Source organism: Lonchura striata, chromosome 4 (genome assembly GCF_046129695.1).
Source record: "Lonchura striata isolate bLonStr1 chromosome 4, bLonStr1.mat, whole genome shotgun sequence".
Lineage (NCBI taxonomy): Eukaryota > Metazoa > Chordata > Aves > Passeriformes > Estrildidae > Lonchura > Lonchura striata.
The window spans coordinates 32,646,272-32,665,616 of record NC_134606.1 but is presented as its reverse complement, the minus strand read 5'-3'; the positions used below and the strand labels follow the sequence as shown (position 1 = coordinate 32,665,616).

General features: G+C 38.2%; 1 protein-coding gene across 5 annotated transcripts in view; it reads left to right on the top strand.

Annotated features, from left to right (window-relative positions):
- TENM3 (teneurin transmembrane protein 3) overlaps positions 1-19,345 on the top strand; it is a 1,282,397-nt gene that overhangs the window by 1,218,196 nt on the left and 44,856 nt on the right. For all 5 annotated transcript variants that reach the window (XM_021548380.2, XM_021549050.2, XM_021548299.2 and 2 more), the window contains 5 exons: positions 7,215-7,431; positions 8,473-8,592; positions 8,987-9,248; positions 15,774-16,041; positions 16,601-16,744. In XM_021548380.2, coding sequence (XP_021404055.2) covers positions 7,215-7,431; positions 8,473-8,592; positions 8,987-9,248; positions 15,774-16,041; positions 16,601-16,744 — 1,011 coding nt within the window. The remainder of the gene's footprint in view (positions 1-7,214; positions 7,432-8,472; positions 8,593-8,986; positions 9,249-15,773; positions 16,042-16,600; positions 16,745-19,345) is intronic.

The window sequence follows — 19,345 nt, the reverse complement described above, 5'->3', positions numbered from 1 at the left end:
GAACAAGCTGCATGTGACATGTGAGATGTGTACTTAGAAAAAGATAAGTGTCACCTTTGTTTCCCTGCAGTGTTCTTTTATACCAGAAAAAAAAACATAGTTTCTACTCAGTGAACTGTTGTAGAGGGAAAAAAAAAGAACTTCAAAATTTCAGTGACCTCACAAGGAAATTGTCCCAAGAGAATAGGCCAAACTGGGAGTTCACATTTTGAGCTATGATGCAATTGCTGGAAACGATTGGTTACCCAGCCTACAGAGATCTTATCTCTCTATAGCCTTTGACAATCTGCGGTGAGAGGCAGGCAGGACTGCTAACCTAAGGAATCAATCCGTGATTACTGTTGTACTCTAGGGAAGCCAGAGGGGCTGTGACTTAGCATGATTCCAGAATCACATTAAAAAAGCCCAGAAAAACAAGATTAAATGTGAATGCAGTCCAATATTAGATCAGCATAATGCTTTTATTGTCTGTCTTTCTTCCCCTTCTCTCATCAATTCTTTTTGCTTAACACCTCCAGATTCAGAGAAGAGATAAAAACTCCATTAGGGCCTCTGGATGATGATAAAGTCATCTGAGACTTTGTCTTTCCGTTTTAGACTGCATATGCCTCTGCAGTTGCTGGTTGACTGTTTGCTCTCGTATCCCTACTTCAGCTGAGATCTTAGACATCACAAACTATAAATAGCAGCATTTACTTCCTGAGGAAAATAAGTAATATGGTTAAAACTGTGCTCCTGTTTACTACTGTACACATCATTTGGCTTGTCATCCTTCTTCATTATGTATTATATATTTTGAGGCAGTTTTCCATATTTAGGGGCCTAAACAGTCTGGCCCAGATTCCAGCAGAAATGTGCTTGTTTGGGGAATTAAGTTCAGGTGGGCCAAGGAATTACAATATAAGGTGAAAAGAGAAACATGCAAATATGAACAAATCAAGGAGAAAGAGAAATTAGGTAGAAGCGTGAAAAAAAAACCTTGGATAAAAAAATAGATTATGTAGGGGGAGAAAAAGGGAAAATACATTAAAAGTCCAATAGTAGATTCAATAAATGTTAAAGATCATATAAGGATGTGACAAATGACAGCAGGAGTCGGGAGCGGGTAATGGAGCAGTAGGAAGAAGAAGAAGGTGAACAGGAATGCATGTAAATGGAACAAGAGAAAAGAAGTTGCTCCTTCAGACAGAACAATAATAGCTTTTTGGGGAGGCAAAATGAACAAGGAATTGGAGCAGAACAATCTAACAGGATGGCTTAAAGAAGGAAGAATGATTTTGAGGAAAATAGCTAATGCTGATATTTTGTTGTTTTCTTCTCTCTCTCTCATCTCCTTTTTTCATATTGCCTTTGTGGACATCATTATGCAGCTATGCATGAGAAAGAGGGTGTCCAAGCACTTGTTTTGCTGTGATTGGCCTGTATAATGCTATTTGCCAATGGCATTTCTCTTATTTTAATTTATATACTTGAATACAGTGTATATTCACTTCAGTCTTTGACTGTGGCTGAGGAGAAGGGTTAAAATTTTACAAATCAAATTAATATTGAAGTATCCCTAACAAAACTAGGGAAAGAAAGTCTCCTTTGTAAGCTACCTGGAAAGAGAAGAAGTGTTTCTGCCCTTTTCTGCAATCAACCCACTAATCTCCAAGTAAGCCATTAAAATTTCTGACAGCTACAGGGAATGGCACAAGTATTCTTCTGCTGTATTTGTTTATCATGGGAGATTAGGTTATCTGAGCACTTGTGATGAATTTATAGTATGACTGTGGGTAGTGTGATCTACATCTCACTAGGCTCAGTGGTTATATAATTAAAGTTATCTCAGTTGTTGTCTGTTTGATATGCTGTGGTTAGTGTTTATGCTTTATCCTACACTGGGTAGAATATATTAATATGAGCACAGTTCATTAATAAAAGTGTCTGCTGTTCCTTTGATTCTTAGCTCTTTCTGGGACTGATTATTCAAATTCAGTGAACATGAGCATCCTAAGGATCCCAGTGGGAATATTCTCCATAGGATATCCTAATGGCATCAAGGCATACCTGAGTATTTTCCCTTCTAGATATTATTGACTTATGATGGGATGATTATTGTTTATCTTCCTTTTAATACTGATTTTTCAGTCTTGGAAATAATTGCTGTTCTCTTTAAGGCTCACTCTTTATTTTCCCCCGTGTTTCACTGGATTTTTCTTTACATTTTAGTCCACACGGAAAGAATGTGCAGCAAGCAGATCTTAGACTGAATTAAACTCCTAATGACTTTGTGAGGAGAGCTGTCTGTGGGTGGAATAAGCCTAACTTCTTGGGGAAAAAAGGTGTCACTATTATACTTGAACAAAGTCGGCCATGCTTTGTTATCGCTGTAGGAAGAATAAGAAACAGGAAGAGTTGCTGTTTACTCTTCAGTTTAGGTGGATCTTTATTGAACAGATTCCTTAGTTAAGTTTGCTTTTTATTGGCTTCTATCCAGTCATCTAGAGCAGTTACAGGTTTCCACAAGCAAGACTTAAGGGAACATTAATATTCTTTCTTTGCTGAAATGAAAATAAATACTGTTATAAAGCAAAGCATACCTAACACTACTGTATTTTTTTGATTACTTGCATCGTCTAAGACAGCCTGTTTCTGGCAGATGTCACAGGATAGTACACATTCAGCCTAAAGATTGCCTAAACCAGGGCCTCTTCTCTGATAGTGGCCAATAGTTGTTGCTTAGCAAAACATGATAATAGGGTAGAGGTGAACTTACATTTTCTTTTGTCTGCTAACAGGCTGCAAATTAAATGCAGAATGTTATGAATGTCAGAAGAGTTGCTAAGTGCAAAGATAACCCAAGCTAAGGAAATCTCAGGAAGTATCTACTTGAACTAGGAGTGATACAGTGGCATGCTCAGGTTCTCTGGCTTGTGCTCTGTCACTTCCCATTATTCTTCAGCTTTTTTATTGCATCTATGGTAGCTGGTGAATGCCGGGTTCGTATACCATGGGACTTATACACAGTGCCTCCAAGATTTCTTTCTGGAGTGAGAACTCATTTGGAGCCCCACATTTCATATTTTAGGCTTCTTCAATCAACAGCAAAGCTGAATTTCAGTCCTTGCACACTGTTGAGGAATAAATCAAGGGCTGTTTGTGCTTTTCTGGCTTTTCTGACCAGCTGTTCTATAAGCAGTCATTTTGATGTCTATGATCGAATCCATTAAATTATAGCCTGTTGCAAAACTGAGGTACGTAAGGTTAACTGAGATTTGGTTATACAGTTTTCTTTCCTTTCCTGTCTCTTGCCTTAGTTTGCCAGTCACCAAAACTGTACTGGTAGAATGGCCAGCATCATAGTTCCAAAACTATATTTTTCCTATGTAGGCACTGAATTTCACTCCATGGAGATTTTTGTTACCTAAATGTATAATCAACTATAATCAACAACAATCAAAAATAGGATTTATGAGGTCCTTGACTACCCTCTCCCCTTGACATTGGCAGATCTTTTGCCCAGGAGTTACTTTGTCCCTCTACTTTTCTTCCTTCCAGTACTTTTATTCTATTCAAAAGCAAGCAGTCCCACTGATACATCTTATTTTTCAGACATGCATTGTGGGGATCCTCTGTCTTGACTCCTCTCATTTAATCAATCACATAACGAGAGCATGGAGAAGATAAAGGCTGGGTTGAAAGTGACCTTAAAGATCATCTACTTCCAATCCCTTCTGCTATGAACACCTTCCACTACACCACATTGCTAAAAATACCATCCAACCTGGTGTTAAATACTCCCAGGGATGGTGAATCCACAACTTCTCTGGGCAACCTATTCCAGTGCCTCACCTCCCTCACCGTAAACAATTTCTTCCTTATGTCTAATCTAAACATGCCCTCTTCCAGTTTAAAGCCATTCCTCCTTGTCCCATCACCATCTGCCCTTGGCAAAAGTCACTCTCCAGGTCTTGCAGGCCCTCTTCTGGTACTTGGAGGATGCTACAGGGTCTCCTTGGGGCTTTCTCCAGGCTGAACAGCCCCAAGTTCGCTCAGCCTATCATCATAGGAAAGGTGCTGCAGCACCCAGTAATCTTCCTGGCCTCCTCTGGACTCACTTTTAACAGGTCCATGTCCTTCTTACACTGGAGGCCCCACAGAACTCTGGGTGGGGTCTCACAAGAGCAGAGTTTTGATGGTTTTATGAATCTCTTCAAACAATTTTATCAACAGTCCATGCTTGACTGCAATTCAATGCATTTTGCAACAAAGGGAAAAGTAACATTAGTGAAGATTTTTACAGCTAGACATTAGCTTTTGAGGAAGAAAACAATAAAGTAGTCATTACATCTCTTGTATATAGAACCACTTACATCTAGAACAAGAAAATACAAATAGCCTTCTGAGACTGACAATGACTGTCCAGCTGCTTGTAGGAGTTTCTCTTTTCTTTATAATTTCACTGTCATATTTGAGTGATATAACTGACAAGGTACTGTTGAGCTAAGTCTCATAATTTTCAAGCTAAACAAAATTCATCAATAATCTTGCAGAGCCATTTCAGAAAGGAAATTTTACTGTGCTTCACATAGTGCAATAGAGTACTTGACTTAGTGGTACTAGATAGCTCTAGCCACATAAGTACAGAGAAAGAATGAAAAATGTTTTCTCAAGTTATAAGGAGCCAGATTCATAACCATTCGTCACTTGCCTGGGCAAGTTACTGATAAACTCCACAGGAAAATAACAAATAGCATATCCCTGTATCTTGGCTGGTGAAAATGAGATTCTTTCTCTGATTGATGTTAGTGGAGAGGCTTGTAAAAATGCATTTCCAGCTGATTAGTTCAGAAGGTGTCAATCTCATGCAGTTTTATGACCTGCAGACTATACTCCAGATGTACATTTGCTTTTTATAAACTAACAAAGATGAATGGAGAAATCTGAGCATTTCTTTGGCAACTGTACCAGATACTGCATGGGGGACCATTCAGATAAATAAAACCCCAAAAATAGTCTTTTCACTATCAGTACCCCCAGCTTTTACACTGATCCAGGCTTCTGGAGCTAAAACCAACAAGGGAAGTCCGTGCTTCAGCTAGGAAAGGGTTTCATATTCTACAAGAATGAGACTAGAAAATCACAAGAGTCACAGCCTATTTGAGGTTGGAAAGCCTCTGGAAGCCATCCAGTCCCCTCCTCTGCTCAAAGCTGGATTAGCTAAAACAGGTTGCTCAGGTATGTACCCAGCTGGGTTTTGAATGTCTCCAAGAAGGAAGGCTTCACAACTTCCCTGAGCAACTTGTTGCAGTATCCAGACACTTTCACAATAAAAAACATTTTTCTGCTGTTTAGACAAAATTGCCTGTGTTTCAGTCCATGTCCATTGCCTTTTTCCTCTTGCTGGGCACCACAGGAAGGTGCCTTTTTACACCCTCCCATCAGGTATGTGTATGCATTGATGAGATCCCTCCCAACTTTTCTCCAGGCTCTGCAATCTCAACTCTCTCAGCCTTTCCATGTAGGAGAGGTGTGTCAAGCCCTTAAGAGTCTTCATGGCCCTCCACTAAGCATTCTCTAGTATGTCCATGTCTCTTGTACCAGAAAGCCCAGCCGGCACGCAGAGCTGTGTGCTCCTAACACAGCTCAGGATGGTGTTGGCACCTTCCTTGCTGCAAGGGCATGTTGCTCATGTTAATTTTGTGTCCATCAGGACTCCCAAGGTCTTCTCCACAAAGCTGCGTTACGGTGCAGGAGGTTGTTCCTCCCCAGGTTCAGGACTTTGTACTTCTCATGTGGAAACTTTATGTGGTTCCTGTAAGCCCATTTTTCCAGCCTGTCAGTGTCCAGCTGAATGGCAGTGTGACCCTCTGATGTATCCTCATCCTAGAAAAAAACAGTGTTCTTTCTTGTCTTTTAAAAATTTTTAAACTTTGATATGCTTAATGATGCTTTTTTTCAGCCCTTTTATTTTCCCTGAACTGATTTCAAAGGCAGACAAGTTAAATAAGAATTTTAGACGTGTGAAAGAACAGAAATCCCACTCCTTTACTATTTTGCCAGTCCTCTAACTGATCCACATAGCACAGCAATACTTAGAAGAATACCTTTAGAAGATCTCTGTTTACTTACAGTCTTTCAACATATGATTGAACAAAAATGGATGATATATTTCTTTCAGAAAGAACTTTTACTCTAAAGGAAGATTCTTTTGTGAGACAAGCAGTCATGGGTTTCCTCTGAGTGCTGCATTGGTATATTTTTCAGTTCAGTGCAGCAAGCAAGCTAGCTCTCTAATCTAAATGGAATAATAAAATGTTTGAGCTATTTCAGTCTTGCTGTTCTTTTGGGGAAACAATTATCAGCTCTGTGATACCAGATTACATTCATCTAGAAATTTTCTGTAGCTGACATTTCCAGGCTCATTTTCCTTATGACTTTACTTACAGCAAATTAGTAGTTATCAATTTGATCTTGATTTTAATCTTTGATCAAATTAGATTTCCGGGGATGTGACAGATCTAATGTTCCACATATGGGAATATTTCAGCACATAAGCATAAAAGCACCCATGTGTTTAAATCTTGTTTATACTGGCCAGCATTTCCCATCCATTTATTTGGAATAAAATCTAAATGTTAAATATAGATTTTGTTCCCTCATACATTTTCATGTAAAAAACCTGTGGAAATTGCCTTGCCACTAGCAACAAAATCTTTCTGCCAAGGTATAAAGGAATATACCTTGATTCACGTTGTAAAATATTTAAAGCTACTTGAAGCATAGATATTACTAACAAAACTTGAGGAAAACAGCAGTGTGGGAGTCACTTGTTTCTTTTCTCTAGCAAGTCAAATAACCTCACATAAAAGCTAATTAGATCCACCTAAAATGTTTAATATTTATAAGTTAACAGTGTATGCAGAGCCTGAGTGCCTTCATTTTCTGGTTTGTTCGACATGTTTTTAGAAAAGTATTGAATAAATAGGTTCATTTTTACATGATACTGAGTATACTGATTATATTCAGCTTGCATGGATTTCTGTGGGAGTTTAAGAGCTCAGTGGAAACAAACTCTCTTTCTTTAATTGAAAGTGAATTCATTAAAATCTTAATTATGAGTATTCTTTCGTACAACATAATTTTTTTTTCATATCCCTGCTGGCTGGCTCATTCCAATGCACAGAGGCAGGAGGAAGAATTTGTTCATTTGTGTGACTTTCTGCCAACAGATGGGCTAGTTGACTGTATGGATCCTGACTGCTGTTTGCAGAGTTCTTGCCAAAACCAGCCTTATTGTCGTGGACTGCCTGATCCCCAAGATATCATCAGCCAAAGCCAACAGTCACCATCTCAGCAAGCTGCCAAAGCGTTTTATGACCGGATCAGTTTTCTCATCGGAGCAGACAGCACCCATGTCATACCTGGGGAAAGCCCTTTCAATAAGAGGTGAGCGTGACTCGTCTGGTACTCATGAATACAGAAGAAACTGTGGAGTGTGAGATTCATGTGAGAAGAAGATCTGCTATGACTGCAAATTTCTGGTGTGGATTTTGAGAAAAGACCTTTTCACTTAATATATCAAATTGCTTGTTTTGTCTCATTTCCTGCAAAATTCAATTTACCAGTGCCACTAGGTTACAGAAGGTACTTGCCATGCTTAGTATCTGAATTCTAACAGGGCACTTCATTAATGATTAAATAAATCTTTATTTAACCAGTTGATTTGGGCTAGCACAGTTGGAAATATATCAAAGCAATGAAAACACTTCAGAAGGAAAAGCAAAGCTGCACTTTTTAAACTGAGCTCACTAAATAATATAAATTATGAATTAATGTAATAGAACTGTTAAGTGCACGACAGTATAATTGCATAAACTATTTGACTGGTGCTCTATGAAGCAGTAATGACCTGAAAATAAGCCAGTAACAGGAAGCAGGTGTCTGGGATCTCACTGAGTGAAAGAAGATGATTTACACTAGAGCTACTGCGTTTGCAGTAATTTAACAGCATTAATGTGTTTGGGCACAGCAGTTGATTAAAAGTTGTTGCACCAATGTTCCTTATTGCTCTTTTAAATTTTGTATTTCATAGTCCCTGCAGTTTTACAGACTGCTTTGATACTAATTGAAAAGTACATTTTTCTTTAAGAGTCTGCCAGAAATATGACTTATAGTGAGAACATATAGCGTTTATAAGTTCTTAAAATTCTTCAGTTAATTTCTGGTCTTAGTAATACAGTACAGACAAAATAAACCAAAGTAAAATCAACAATACTGAATCAAAATTATTATCTGCAGATTCTAAGGCATTTATTTATACAGTGTAAATTATGTGAACTTGTAAAAGGGTTAGAATCTGAGGAATGTTTTCTGAATGATAGTTGATAGCTTGTGGAGAGGGGTAGATGTGTGTGTGTTCACTCACTACCTTTTATTCAAGAACAAAAACCCCCAAATTTGTAATTTGATCCTGCATCTTTTTCATAGTCTTGCATCTGTCATAAGAGGCCAAGTATTAACTGCTGATGGAACACCACTCATAGGAGTCAATGTTTCCTTCCTACACTATCCAGACTATGGATATACAATCACTCGCCAGGACGGAATGTAAGTTTCTTTTAAAGTACTTATAAGTCATAAAGACAGCAAAGATGTTACTGAAGAGCTGCTTGTAAAACTGAGATAATAAAATAACAGGGAAAAAAGACATTAGGAAATTGACAAAAGTTGTACTTTACACATTCTTAAAATGTAAAACACGCTGATTATTATATACTTCAGAAGCAGAAGGACTTGCTTAATTTAAACGCAGCATCCCAAATTCTCTGTTCTCTCAGTGCAGTATAATGTAATGTAATTTAATTGATTTCTCCATTGTTCCCAGTAGAGCCATTCTGTATTCAGAGCAGTACAATGGAATGAAGAATCAATCAGTAAAATAGAGGCTGTGGATGGCTTTGGGAATTTGCTGACTAGCTAGCCCTCTTGGGGTTTTTCCTAGGTTTGACTTGGTAGCAAATGGTGGTGCCTCTCTGACACTGGTGTTTGAGCGATCACCGTTCCTGACACAGTATCACACAGTGTGGATTCCCTGGAATGTCTTTTATGTCATGGATACCCTTGTCATGAAGAAGGAAGAGAATGACATTCCCAGTTGTGATCTAAGCGGATTTGTAAGGCCAAACCCCGTTATCGTGTCATCGCCTTTATCCACTTTCTTTAGAATTTCTCCTGAAGATAGTCCCATCATCCCAGAGACACAGGTAAGGTGTGCTTCAAATAAACACAATTTTATCCCAGACTAGTGCTCAGCAACCAGAATGAAAACCATGCACTGCTGTTCAAAAATAAGTAACTCTGAGTAAGTGCTAGCAATTTGCATCATGTGAGTATTTTCAGACCAATTTATTTATTCTGTGGGATTCTTTTCAAAATTTAATCTGAAAATGGAAAGTAAGAAAGCTGTGTGTACATCAGGACATTAAGTTTGCAAAACTTAATTTACAGAATGTGTTTAGCGTTCAAGCTCTGGCCCATAAAAAGGGTAAAGGCCTTTGAGCATTGCCCTCTTGTTAGAAGTCAACTCAGAGGTTGAAAACAAAAGGTGTTTTTCCACTGTGTCCTGAAGACACACACAGTTTAAATTATCTGTTTAGTCCTAATAAATAGCATGACACACAGATTTTTATAAAGCAAAAGAACTCTGCAATGCTAAGAACAAGCCAGTGAGCTTCAAAATTTGTAATATTGAAAGTAAGACTTGACATCCAAACCTTGATTTAAATGCAAAAAACTTCAGATTAAATGGGAGGTTTTTAATTTTTTTCCAAGATAAGTGTATTAGATTCTTCCATCTCAAGTAATAATCACTCATAGAATTAATAGTCTCTTAACTCTTAAAGCATTTCAGTTGCATTTTAAGAAGTAAAATGTCTTAGTGTTGATTTTCAAACTTTTCCTAGTGAAACAGTCCTCCTTCCGCCTCTTTCTCTCGTCTCTACTTCCACAATGTCATAATTACATAGAGCACTCTTTTTCACATTCACTAAGAAATGTCCTTGCCTCTTCAAGAGAAACACAGAAAATGTATTCAAATGTTTTCATGCAGAGCTCTTAAGAAAAGAGCTAAATCATTAAGCAATTCATGGTAGGAGCGGGTTTAAAGGAAAGATGTAAGAAAATTACAACTAAACACTCATACAAATCTAGACTGTGCTAGGAAATTGTTGCTTTTATCTTCAGTATCATTTCTGTGCTTTTGATAGCTGCAAGTCAATTAAAATAAAGTATTTGCAAAACAGAGTCCACTTAAAACACAGCTCTGATTTACTTGTTTTGGCAACAGATGATAGATTCAGTTCCTGAAATTGTGGAAAATGGCTTAGCTAGATATAAATCAAGAGAAAAGTTATGATAGAAAATGTCAGAAAATACCAATTTTAGAAAACCCCTTGTAGTGTCTAGGTAAACAAGTTCTTTCATGAGCAGTAGGACTAATGAGGTCTGGATTCCTACTAATTCCCACCCACTGCTGTAATTCCATCTGTCTGTCACATCCAGTCCTTCCCCACAGGCTCCATTCAGCCTTTTCGTCTTTCTCATGGGAGTCCCAAATTGACTACTTCTTCCCTACTGGAGCTTTTTTTTTTTTTTTTTACAAACACAAAGGAACTGAATTATCTTTAGAGATTTCTACTGTTACTTAAATTGTGATTGAAATTGTCTACCAGGCTCAACATTTTTGAGGTGGGAGGTCTGATAGGCAAGACTGTTGGGTCAAGTTGTCTCCCTAGGAAACCAGCAGGAAGGAAGATATTCTCAGTGGATCCTAGGCAGTGGGTGCTGCTGGGTGATTGCTGGTGAGGGAAAATGGTACTCTTGTTATATATGCAAAAATCCAGTTTAATACTGTGGAAGAAAACATTAAGCAGTGTTTTCTTCTGTATTCTTTGCTTATCCCACACATAAATTTCCCACACATAATTTTCTGCTTCAGCAAGTGGGAACTGTACAACTGTGACTGGCATGTACCCCTTCAGGTCAGGTTCCCCTCAGAAATGCATAATGCTCAACAATCTGTCATCCAAAAAAAATCATTCCTCTCATAAAAGATGGGCAGAACCAGGTACTATTTAAAACTGTATGTTCAGCTCCAGAGGAACTGCTGCTGATCTTGTCTTATAAAAAGGGGCAATGCCAGTTTAAAGTCTGTGAGCCTGGAGGAGAGCACAGAGAAATAAGTTGTTCCCCATGTTCTTGCAGTCAGTATTAGCCACCCTGTTTGTGTGCTCTGACAGCACTCACTAGCACGTACTGCAGGAGAAAATGATGAGCTGCTGTAATCATCATCCCTTGAAGTGCTTCATCATCCCTTGGAGATAATGTTTCCAAGAGTGTACTTAGTGGCTTATGAATCTCAAATTGATCAGAGGGGGAATTAAAGTCTGTGCCAAAGGAGCAGCATGAAAGAAAATTGAAAAGAAAAAAAAAAAAGGGCAAGCAAGGGGAAAGAACAAACACAGTGGGTAAAGAGGTGATCACAGACCCAACAGATCATTACTCAAGAGGGTTGATAATAACATGTTAACTAAATTTGGACTGCTCGGGCATGATTTTATCTACTATTAATTGTAAGTTACCATGCTTTGCCTAGACTTAAGTAGCTGAGATTAATTGGTGTGGAATGAGGCAATAAACTGCATGCAGATGAGGGAGTTCAGGTTAAGCTGGAGCTGATTTATGTATTACGTAATATTGTTACTCTCTTTTTGCTAATAATTTCCTGAAATGTCTGTTTTCCATATATTGCCATGTGGTCTGGCAGAAGCTCATGTGAGTCACAGTGAGCACTTCTGAAACTGAGTATTTGAGGGTTTCCCTTTCCTAAACTTCTGTTATCCACTGTTCCACGTGCTTGCAAAATGCCTTCTGCAGGCCCTGAGCCTCTTGTTTCCATCACTTCAAGTGTATGAGAGAATGAAAACTGGATGTTTTCCTTCAAATTATATATTCAAGGTTCTTCTCCTCAGACACTCTATCTCACTACTGGCAGTAATGTGGCACAAGTTGGCAAAATTTATTTTCCCAGAGGAATTTGGGTAAAATATGAGCCTCATTGACTTAATAAAAATAATTATTGGTAGTTTCAGAGTGACTAGATTTTCAGCAAAGAAATTAACCTATTCTAACATTTAAACTAACAACATAATAGGATATCTAAAAATCGTAGTATGCTATGGATGCTGCACCCTAGTTTCATCTACCTAAAATCTTCAGAATTTCAAGTTCATACTGAGAAGAAAATGGAAATTATTTGTAGAATCTAATATCTCCATTTATATATCTCCTTCTTTCCCAGCACATTTTATGCTTTTCTTCTCTTTTGCTTTCTGTTTGAGATTTTATACATACTTTTTTCTTTGTTCTGTTATAGATGTATTTTTATATTTCTACATATATGTGGCTTTTTCCTACCCCTCTACTCTGCAGTACCATGTTTTAAGTCTAGAAAAACCAAGTATTTTTACCCTTTGTATTTCTCCTTGATTTAAATGCTAATTTGAGAGCCTCAATTGTAGGGGAACACTTTTTTTTTAAAAGGAAAACATTTTTTCTGTCTTGAAACGAGCAGTTTCAGCTTCCACTTAAAGTGTAATTTTGGTACTCCTTAATCTCAGCCTTTAAATAATAGCAGCAGTTGCTAGTATCTAAAAATGCCATCTTTGCCCCTCTCAAACCTAGATCATGTTACATTTTAATGCAGCAGCTCAGCTGTTATTTCTCAGCAAACAACCTTTTTCTGACACTAGGACTAAAGTTTGCACTCATTTGTGAAATTTGTCCTCAAATCCTCTATTGAATTTCTTCAATTTGCCAAAAAAAAAAAAAAAAAAAAAAAAAAAAAACCCAGCAAAGCAGCAGGCGTTTCTCCCCCTAACTGAATTACTTATTCAGTGTTCTGAATGCCATCAGAGCATGTCAGTTGAATTATAACATGTTTTGGAGCAGGAAAACATTCTAGAGCCTGGACAGCTTTAGTCCTGCTGGCCATGAGAGACCAGGAGCCTTGCACAATTTCTGTGACTCAGACACCAGCCCAAACTCTGAGAACAACAAACCCTGTGAAAGTTGAGGTGACCCTTGTCTCAGTCCCCTAAGTTAAATATTTCACAGCTGTCCTTAGGAGAAGCTTGATCATCAGTAAGTAAAATGTCAGCCATTAGAATTTGGTGGTTGGGCAATAACTCAGTCCCCTTAGGGTATCAGCCTTTCTGAAGGTAGTTTGATACTCAGTCTGGAAAAGGTGAGGTACAGACAGATTGGTTGTGTTGGTGATTCCTGATGTGACTTTTATTCCTGGTGACTTTCCCGATTGCTTTTCAATTGATGTGTTGTCATGGCTCCCGTAGGAACTCTCTGCTGTGCCTGCTGACTTACCTTTTTGGATGAACATGAAACTGTTTAATTCTCTTTGTAATACTTGATTCTGGGAGAGAGATTGAGTTGCATAATCTTACCTATACATTTCTAAAGTTCTCTAGAAAATAAGTTACTACAGGGGATATTTTATGGAAAAAAGGAAGTTATAAGTCAGATTTCCAGCAGGCATTTGAGGCTTCTGCAGAAACTAATAATAGGGGTTTAGTTTTCTTTTAAACCTCGCTGAGAACTGCATGAGTGTCCTAGTTTCTAATTTGATAGTAATCCAAATACACAGTGGAATTTCTTGAAAATTGAAACTTCAAGGTGTCCTCTTTATTGCCTGTTATCTCAGCCAAGAGGACTGGAAGACCACCTATGTGTTTAACACTGCTCTTCCACAGTTGCAGTTGTAAAAGAAGCAATGGTCATAACAGGAGACCACTGAAGTCCATTAAATTGTGTCCTATTACAAGCATATTATTTCTTTTGCTCCTCTTGCTTACAGAGACCTCCATCTGTTAGACTAGCTTTAATATGCAGTATATGAGAGTCCTGCTGGTGTCTTGAGGAGGAATTTGTCTTTTGTTCCTGGGTGGTTTGTGCTTTTCCTTCAAAGTCTCAGAAAAGGAATGTGCTCACAATCACTTAACTCTCTAGAGAGATGGTTTTGTTCATGTAGAAAAGATTTGCCTGTTCTTTGGATTAGACAGTCTGTATATTGAGCTGAGGGAAAACAGACTAGATTTACAAAGAGAAATGAGGCCACACTCACCTCCTTCAAGGTGACTACTTGTCATTTCTTTTCAGCCAGATTCTTGGTGGGGAACAAAGAAATATTCAAATAATAAGAATTAATAGTTTAAAGATCATAATTTTATTTGTCTTGTATCTTCCAATTCATAATTTGTCTCCTACAGCTCTATTATAGTCTTACTGGAGAACAAGTATCAGATATAAAAAATTATAATGCCAGACAATGAGTCAAAATAGTATTTCTGAAATTTTTTTCCTGTTATTGGGAAGGAAGTAGATATAATTAATTCTGTATAAACCTTTCTGTAGGTCCAAGAAAAATGCTAGCATAGAGGATGGTGTAGCATGTGTTGTCCTCCTTGAGCATCAACCACATTACTTCACCCTACTCAACACAGTCAATTTTTTAGAAGCAGTGTCCAAGGATTTCACTGGCATGGAGAACTAGCAGCACTTGTTTAGTAGCCAGGTTTTGATCCCACTGAAGTCTTAAGCCTAATATTTGTGACAGGGTTATTGCTGAAGTCTGCTTTCCACTAATACTAAATATTGTTTGGTCTTCAAACTTGAAGACCAGGAGACAGAAAAGTAAAATAAACCTTTCTTGATTACTGCCCAAGAGTGTTCCTGTAACACCACTAAGGTTCTGGGCTCGTACTTCAGCATCCTTTGAACTCTTCTCTAAAGAAACATTACCTTTACAAGTGTGTCTAGATGCATTTTTCTTCTTTTGTTTGTTTCAATAAACCAAGATACCTGGTAGCTGTTCACTCCAAGTGCTGGCTGCAATGTATATTCTGACTGAGGCATAGAACAATATAGGCTGCTTTTATCCACATTACACAGAAACATTTCACATCCATCCATCACCCACAAAAGCTTCCCAGCTCGGAGGAAATGACAAGGTAGAGGAGGGGAGGAACCTTTTAAAAATAAAATTGACTCATTCCACCTCTCAGAAATATGAAAGTGATAAGCTGATATCTGAGTAGTGAATATTGATCAGAAAATATGGAAAAACTTCCCCTAAGGCATCCTACTTATCTGTCTTCAAAATAAATGGAAGAATGATCTAGTTTAAAGTATTTACAATCCACTGATAATGCAAATAATAAGATACCTGGGAGTTCTTCCTGCTCTTACAGGAGAAATTAGACATCCCAACCCAAACCTCAAGGTTTGCTCTCCATAGAGTCTCAACTGTCTTTATTAGACATGTCTTTATTAGGTGGGACATGGGTGGCAGCACAATAAGGGACACTTTTCACTTAGATGAAAGATGCTTTTTTGCCTCTTCAGGAAAAATCAGTTGGGAATGTTTTCTCATGCCTCCTTAGCCCCCATAAAAATAAAGGAGATAATTTTGAAATGCTTGAGCAGAAAGTAACAACCAAGCAGCTTCAGTATAATGAAGAATTTAGACTTGACTTTTTAGAAAAAGTGTGAAACGTTGTTATTTATTTATGGGTTTTTTAACCATGGAGCCCAAATGCAGATGATATTTCCTAATGGATTGTCATGTAATATGTTAGACAGCCTTTTATGATAGCTGCATTGTTTTGTTTAATTTCCAAATAATTTACATACTGCATTTTTCTCTTAACGATGCATAGGTACTTCATGAAGAAACAACAATACCAGGGACTGATTTGAAGTTATCATACTTGAGCTCCAGGGCTGCAGGATATAAATCTGTACTGAAGATTACTATGACCCAATCTGTTATACCATTTAATTTAATGAAGGTTCATCTTATGGTGGCAGTGGTGGGAAGACTTTTCCAAAAATGGTTCCCTGCATCCCCAAATCTAGCATACACCTTCATATGGGATAAAACTGATGCATACAATCAGAGGGTCTACGGATTATCTGAAGCTGTTGGTATGTGTTACAGAGGATTTTGCACTTCTAGTGTTGTTTTGAACATAGGGGAGCACACCTCAAATGCTTGTATCCATTAAGTATAAAATTGCAGAATAAAATTACATCAGTGGATATTAAAAAATACTGAAAAATACTAATCTAAGATTTGAATTATGAGAAAAAAATTCCTTCAGGGGGAAAAAGAAACCATTTTTCATTCACATGAAAAGTGATGTTTTTAACTTCTATTCCTTCCTGTGAAGTAGCTCTCAGCCTAATAATAATGGAGTTTAGTCTGCACACTCTGTGTACTTTAAGTAAAGCACAATAGCAGTATGACTTACATCACAAAATGGATTTCCTCTATAATTGTCTTAATTCTCTTACTCTTAATAACTAAGATATATTAATAACCTAAGATTCTGCTTAGTATTTTCAACATGTCTAAGAAGCCATAGGAATTTTCATGTGTCCTAGGAGAGCAAAACAATGTGTGTAGTTTAAGGAAATCACGTTCTTTAAACTCTTCTTCAGAATGAGATCCTGTACTTAATGAGGACATGTGCTGTTATTTCAGTGTCTGTGGGTTACGAGTATGAGTCTTGCTTGGATCTGACTCTCTGGGAAAAGCGGACTGCCATTTTGCAGGGTTATGAACTGGATGCCTCCAACATGGGTGGTTGGACATTGGATAAGCATCATGTATTGGATGTTCAAAATGGTAAGGAGTTAATTTTCTTCTTGCTAGTTTTACTGCTTCACTGTCCTGCAGTTAGGTCTCTCATTCAAACTTTTTGCTATTTGGTCTATTATTTTTAAAAAAACAAATTATAGAACATTTTTCAAATGGTACAGGCTTTGTACTTCCTGGCACCCCACGGAAGTGGTCACATCACCAAGCCAGTCAGAGTTGACAGAAATTGTTAGGGCAATGTTCTCAGGCACACAGTGTGATTCTGTACAGGGCCAGGAGTTGGACTCAATAATCCTGTGTGTCCCTTCCACCTCAGGATATTCTTTGTTTTTATGATTACATAGAATGTCATGCTTCTGCATCCTAAAAATACATATGCATTAATAGATTCTTCAGTCTGTGTTGGATGTGCTGTGGTGGGTTAACTCTGGCTGGACACCAAAACGATCCAGTCACTCCCCAGCTGCACAGGAGAGAGAAAACAGAATGAAAAGCTCATGCGTTGAGATAAGGACAGAGACATCTCTCAGCAGCTCAGCATTCACTGTCATGGGCAAAACAGAATTGACTTGGGAAAATGAACATAATTTATTACCAGTCAAATCATAGTAGTGATAGCAACAAAGAAAACCATTCTTAAAAACAACTTGCCCAATCCTCCCAGGCTTAACTTTACTCCTGAATTCTCCACCTCCTCCCTGCCAGTGGTGTAGGGACACAGGGAATGGGGGCTGTGATCAGCTCATCACACCCTGTCTCTGTTGCTCCTTCCTCCTCAGGGGAAGGACTCCTCACACTCTTCCCTGCACCAGCATGGGCTCCCTCCCACAGTAGACAGTCTCCATGAACTTCTCCAATGTGAGTCCTTCCCACAAGCTGCAGTTCTTCACAACTATTCCAGCATGGGTCTTCTCTGTAGGGTGTAGTATTTCAGGAACAGATGGCTTCAGTCCTGGAAGCAAACCTGGTCCAGTACAGGCTCCTCTCTCCATGTGTCCAGAGGCCCTGCCAAGAGCCTGCTCCAGCATGAGCTTCCCACAAGGTCACAGCCTCCTTTGGGCATCCCCTTGCTCTGGCGTGGGCCCTCCAGGTAGATATGTGCTCCACCATGGGCGCCCATGTTCTGCAGGGGCACAGCTGCCTCATCATGGTCTTCTCCCATGGACTACAGGGGATCTCAGCTCTTTTACCTGCAGCACCTCCTCCCTCTCCTTCTGCAGACCTTGCTGTCTGCAGAGCTGTTGCTTGCTCATATTCTCACTCCTCTCTCCAGCTGCAATTTGCTGTTGCACAGTAACTTTGGCATCAAAATGTATTTCTCGAGCATGCTGCTCAGCAACTGTTTGCAGGGTGCCATGCTAAGGAAACCTCAGCTCAACGCTGAACAGGAAGAAATTTGGAAAAACTTGTCTCAAAGCATGTAGGAAAGGTGAAGTAAACAGTCCCATAGCTTAAAGTTGGTAGCACTTGGTTTTCATGCAAGAGGGGAATCCAGAGTAATTATCAGGAAGATTGTTGCTTCCTCAGTACTTGATGTCCCGTGAAGGACTCCCCATAGTAGACAAGCTTATTATGTGTAAAACAGTAGTCAGAACCTAAAGCATTGCTTCTGACTGGTAAGCAAACAAGGTAGGCAAATCAAGGGAAAAAATGTTATTGTACCTAATTTAAAATTTAAAAAAAAAAAAAAACACCAAAAAATAAAACCCAACAAAACAACTGTGCAAATTATTGTGAAGTAATCCATCTAAAAATGAAAAGAGCTATAATTATAAATATATATGTAAGATTGATTCTGTTCACTGCGTAAATTGATGATGGCTTTAAATTATGTTGAAGAGTACATTTGACAAGTAATGACTTTTCAGAGTGTCATGTGTCTAATTGAATAAACCAAGTGGAGAGTTGTAATGACAAGGTGGATGAGAGGCATAAATCTATTCAGCAGAGAGTGCAGACAGTGTTTGCACGGAAATCCAAACTACTGCAGTAAATAGTCTAATGTACATCTTTTACTCTGTGATAATAGAGGAGAAATGTGAAGGACCAATTTTTCAAGGTAATGACAGAATAAATCAGATGCAATAGTGCACTGTGCTGACTTCTAGAATTCCTCTGATGAAAATTGTAGAACTCAGCTATTTCAGGCAAAATTATAGTGCCATGATTGTCATAAATGATGTAATCATAGGAGAGGGGATTTCTTATACTGTTAATGCATTCTGGCTTTAACTATTCATGAAAAATACATTCTTCCTCTTTTGATTTAGATTACTTATTTAGATTACTTGCCATTAGGTTTCCATAAACCATTTTCATTTTTTCCAATTTATCATGTTTCCAATTTTATCATATTGGTTTTACATTTATAATCTCTTGCATTTTATAACATTAAAAGCAGTGAAGACACCTAAAACATTTAAAGAGGAAAGCAGAGTATTTTTTCTTCATACCTTTCAGTACAAATCATGCACTTTGGGAGTGAGGAGGGAAAGAGAAATTCATCTTAAATTTCTTCTAAACCTCTCAAAAGATTACTGTATCCCTCAGCTCCAAATTGCATGAAACTCTGGACATGCAATCAATAAAACCCAGATCTCTGTACAGTACAAAGTGACGTGTGGTTTA